This window comes from Herpailurus yagouaroundi, unplaced genomic scaffold (assembly GCF_014898765.1).
Source record: "Herpailurus yagouaroundi ecotype Mexico unplaced genomic scaffold, PumYag 139, whole genome shotgun sequence".
Classification (NCBI taxonomy): domain Eukaryota; kingdom Metazoa; phylum Chordata; class Mammalia; order Carnivora; family Felidae; genus Herpailurus; species Herpailurus yagouaroundi.
The window spans coordinates 30,494,962-30,500,066 of record NW_024412394.1 but is presented as its reverse complement, the minus strand read 5'-3'; the positions used below and the strand labels follow the sequence as shown (position 1 = coordinate 30,500,066).

Sequence of the window (5,105 nt, the reverse complement as noted above, 5' to 3'; positions counted from 1 at the left end):
AAAAAAAAAAAAAAAAAAAAAAAAAAAAAAAAAAAAAAAATCACACAAGAGGGCTATCATGTTTTACAGGATCAGCATGTGTTTTAATTCTGCCCTTCACCCTTGCCTCCAAGTGACTTCATAGCCAGGAGACCCCAGAGTTTGCGCTTCCAGTGGGGTTTCCTTGACCCACAAAAGAGCAAGCACACAGGATTTATTGTGCAATGCATTTTCTTTTTTTAATATCGGGCCTGTGGGGGAGGGGGATACCCGTGTCTTCAGGTGTCAGAAAGTCATTTGGTCCAAACAGACTTGCTATTGAATTTGTGTCACCATTTTGTCCTGCTTCCCCAACTTAGGGCAGTGCAACTAAAGGGGTCCTGCTTGAGACAGTGAGACAGGGCAAAGGCTAGAGGAAGTGAAGGTTACTTTTTTGCAGGGCTCTAGCATAAGGTAGAAATCCTACAAATTCATTTCACAGGTGTGTGCGTGAGAGAGCGCGAGTATATATCTTGGTCTCCCCAAGAGGCTGCAGCCAATAAAGAACCTGCCCTCTCAACAACCTCCAGGGCTAACTGGCCCCACGTTTTTGCCTCTCTTTCCTCCTGAATATTCCAGACACACTACCAGGGCATATTGATGAGAGCTATCCCATCCTCACCACCCTGTCTCAAAAATCTTGGAACCCAAAATTAGCTTAAGAGACCTTTATTAGTGAAGATCACAAACCAAATGACTCCAAAGATAATAGAGTTAAAGAGCAATGATTAAGCCTGTGTGTTGAAACATCACATCTTAATGCCATCTCCAAACACCCCTCCCTCCCATCTCTCCCTCTCTCCTGGGCACTTACCTTCTTTGGGCGGTCGCTTGGCCTCCCTGGTAAGATTGCAGACCTGGGTGGTTTGCAGCTCCTGGGTCAGGCAGCCCTCGGTCTGCTCATTCAGGGGTAACACCACGTTATTTAACAAAACCAGCGACTGGTCGTCGATCCCCCACTCTCCCAAATGCTGAGGGCAGGTGCATTTTGTATACATGATCCCACATGATTCTGTTCTCCCATTTTCTGATTTTAAGCAGCTCTCCAACCAAGTGCATAATACATGGCAACCAAACTGGCTTGGGCTCACCTTGTTCAATACCAAAAACTCAAAAAAAGATTTCTGATCTTCTTCCCCTTTTTTCTGTAATCCTGGGAAATCAGTTGGAAACACCCGACGTATCTGAATAAAATTTTTATCATATTGTAGAAAAACGAAAGCATTCTTGGAATCGCAGAGTTGCATTATAGAATGATTCTTTCTTAAAAGATCCTTTATTTTTTCATGGGAAAAATGATCAAACTGATAAGCCAAGAGGGAAAAGTTAGAGCAGCTAAGGTCCTTTTTGGAAAATTTCAGGTAAATGCTATATTTGGTTGGATCTGGATTTTCCAGCGTCCAAGTGCAGTTTGTAAAGTTTTTGGGAAACATTTCACTTACAGAATACGATCCATAAATGACTCCCTTCACCAAAGTTGAACACCAGAAGTCTTGGGCAGCATTAAATCCAAACATAACCAGGAGATAGGTGGAAAATATATAAATCAGCAGGTTACGAACAGCCTTCATCCTATGTCATTTGGCCTGTAAAAATGGCAATGAAAGTAAAATGCAAGTAGGAGTCTACACGCATTGAAGAAAGAAACTCCTTCCAATATTACAGCCAGCTGTTTTCAAGATATCAGTAAAAAACCCTTTTTAAAAGAAGGGCAGGTAATTTTTTATTTTACAATGCTAGGAAATTATCGGTGGCTGTGTGAACAGCGCCCTCACGTGGTCATTCACAATGACCAAATTTTCTACATTCACTTTAAAAATAATATTTAATAGATTATTAACAGGAATGCTGTAATTTATCTACCAGGATTTCCTCCCAGTACATTATGATTCTATTGAAAGAGGAGGAAAACATACCTTTTAAATAATACCATAACCTAAGTTTTTAATTTTTGAAATCTTTTTAAGCAACCTATACAACCTTTTCTCTCCCTCAGTCGGCCCGAAGAAAACATCATCACACAAAATCTAATCTGATAATCTGGGAACAGCTGTCATCACATTACTTCTTTTACCTTGAATATGAAAAGCAATTTTGATAAAGGATGGCCACAATTTTAAAAGCACAAATGATAATTTGTTGCAGATGAAACATCATCTCCCAAATACCCATACTTGTCTTTGCAGGGACCATCGTGTGAACTGATGGGAATTCCTGTGCAAAAACACCAACATTCATTTGGATTAATAGAATTTTAAGCCCATTATCTGAGAAAGGGCATAGATGGGTAGATACATAGGGAAGACTTGTTGTTCAACATCACCTCTGAGAACCAAGATTTAAGACAGTCATTTCAATGTGACATGCCCTCTTGGGATACATAAAGTGGATCACTGTATTAGTATCTGTATCCAAAGGCGATGTCGGTGAAAAATCCCAGAACCACAGCTGGCTTCAGCCTTTTAATTTTTTTTTTTTTTTAATTAGGGCTATTTTATCTAGAGTTATTTAAGATTTAACTCTAGTTACTGTAATTTAAGATTTATACATGGTAGATAAAAGACATTAGCATTTTCTTTCCTAGCAGATTTCAGTTACTGAATTGCTCCCTTTCCAACAACAGCTCCAAAGCTCCTTTTCTTTATGTTTTTTTAACCTGGCCTTGCATAATAAAGTAATCCTGGTTATATTTACCTCTGTAAGTTGTTATCCAAAAATAACTTGAATTTTTTTCAGCTTTAACCTTTAAGAAGTTATTTCTTAGAATAAATGACACTGCTTTTTTTTGTTTAGCCTTTGAGCTGAGAAAAGTGATGCCAAGTTAATTATAAAAGTCTTTAGGCTGCAGTCTCTTCCACTGTTCTGTAAACAGAGACAGACATACAGACATATAGACAGTTAAGAGTTTTCGTGTCTTTGCCTGGGTCCTCTCGGAACCAAAGGATAAAACCCTCTTCCTTCCCATTGCATAACACACACCAACGCATGCACACAAATACCAGTGACCGAAGTCCCTGAAGATAGATCTGCATTTTCCAGATCATAATTCAAATTCTATGTCTTGATATAGGAGAAAACAGCCCCAACTCTAAATCTCTATATAGCAGCAGTTTAAAATAACATCAGAACTGCTGGGACTATCAAAACAGTGTTCTCCGTTTCAAGCATATAGCTCAATGAATAATGCATTTTCTTTTTGAGAAAATAAAGCCAATGAGCACGTAAAGGTTAAAAAATTGGGAAAGTTGCAGGAAATTCTGGAAATAATTTCCTCTTTTTTTTGCTGTTGCACTTTGCAGGCAATGCAGGTCTGCGCAGTGTTCTTCAGGATAGAGTGTAGGCGTTGAGAGCCAATGTGACAATAAGTGTCTAAATTAGGAATTCCATCCATGAAAGGGGCTTCATTTTATAATCGGTAACTCAAAAAGAGGTCGTATTTCTTTTCCTAATGAAATCCAGTACTTTTGCTTCCATTTATTTGACAGTGCATGTCTGCATTGCTGTGCTCATCAAGGATTAGAAAGAGTGAGGAAATAGCTCTGATTTCACTTTCAAGCTTGCTCAAGAGAGCCCCCTCAATATAATGCTCTTTATTTTAATCCTTAAGCCTTGGTGTACGGAGCCTTGTTTTATACTAAAGAATCAAAAATGAATCACTGAACTCTGCCGCCCCCCCACCCCCGTCCCCGACTGCAGGGCCAGTTCAAACAATTGTATTTCCCTTTTTTAAGAAAGAAAGAATGGGGTGGGGGTGTCTAAGGGATGGCTACCAAGATCTCAAGGATACTGTATTTATTTATTTATTTATTTATTTGTGTCCTGCTAAGAAGCAAACCGGCATTTAGTTTAGCTATTCTCCAAACTGATTTTCTGGGTGACACTTTAGTTTAGCCGAACATAGACGGCGCCATCACTCCACTAAATTTTTTCCCCAATAGAAGACCCACTGCCTCCCCTTATCTTAACTTCCTTCTAACCTAAAAATTTCTCCTCATAAAATCACCCCAATCACACACAACCGTCAGTTTTTCTAGGTCTCCTTGCCTGTTCCTTCCGACCATGCACATCTCTTGAAAAACAGACTTCTCTAACTTTTCAACTGCGGCGTTTAAGTAAATGCAGACAGTCGGGTTTGGTCGTAGCCCCTCCATCTGCCAGCAACAGCCTTTCCTTTCCTTGTCCTCCCTCCGCAAACACCTAGACGAAAGCTCCTCGGTGGCGACCCCTGGCAGAGGGAAGGTGACCCCTGGACCCCCTTCCTTACCTTCCACTCCGAAAGCTCAGGGAGGCTCTTGCTCTAAGACACCAGCACAGGCACGCGTCCCAGCAACAGTGACGGAGAGACTCCCCTTCGGTCCCAATCACCGTTGCCCATTTTCCCCGGCTCAGCTTCAAAAATCAGGATTTATTTTATTTTTTTTAAATGCACACTTAAGAGAAGCAAAAGATGGGGGAGAAAAATCAAAGAGGGGAGGGGTGGGAGAAAAAAAGCCCCCAGGACCCCGGAGCCTGACGCCGTAGCCAACTGAATCCAACCTCCAACCAAGGGAGGGGGGAGCCCCCCGTAGAGAGACTCTAAAGAAACAAAAATATGCAAGTGGCTTAAAAGCAAGGATTTGTTTTTATCAAATCTACCCCCAACAAACCGATGAGCCAAGAAGCAAAGAAAGCGCTGAGACGAGAAGTGACCGGCGGCAGCAGCGGCTGCTAAGGCAGATTTGTTGGGGCGGTGGGTTTATTACAGGAGTATTCGTGGTCGGATCGGAAGGCTCAAGCTTATGCTCTTTCCTCTTTCCGCTTTCCTCCCTCCTCCTCCTCCCCCTCCCCCCGCAGGTACTGATGGACGGACCGCGACTAAGGAGAGGGGGGAAAAAAATCCTTGGCTGGTGATGTCGGAAAGCTGTTTGAATGCCCAGCGAGGAGGGGCGCGAGAGGGAGAGAGATAGTAAAGCTCTGTCTCGGGTGTGCGCGCCGGCGCGCGGCGCTTGCTCTCCCCGGGGCGCGCGCCAAGGAGGGGGTGCGCGTCCCCGGGGTGCGCGTGCGCGCCGACTCCCGCGTGCTCTTGCGCGCGCGCGCCCCGCGCCCCG

At 42.8% G+C, this 5,105-nt stretch overlaps 1 protein-coding gene across 3 annotated transcripts in view; it reads right to left on the bottom strand.

Moving 5' to 3' along the window:
* Positions 1 to 4,998, bottom strand: part of ADGRB3 (adhesion G protein-coupled receptor B3) — a 743,632-nt gene extending 738,634 nt beyond the window's left edge. For 2 of the 3 annotated variants that reach the window (XM_040473867.1, XM_040473869.1), the window contains exons 1-2: positions 4,283 to 4,998; positions 833 to 1,604 (exon numbers count right to left, since the gene is read on the bottom strand). In XM_040473867.1, the coding sequence (XP_040329801.1) occupies positions 833 to 1,589 (757 nt within the window). In that variant the 5' untranslated portion in view covers positions 1,590 to 1,604; positions 4,283 to 4,998. Of the gene's footprint in view, positions 1 to 832; positions 1,605 to 2,712; positions 2,881 to 4,282 lie in introns of all 3 variants that reach the window. The other variant, XM_040473868.1, reaches the window with a different exon arrangement.
* Positions 4,999 to 5,105: the final 107 nt, after the last annotated feature.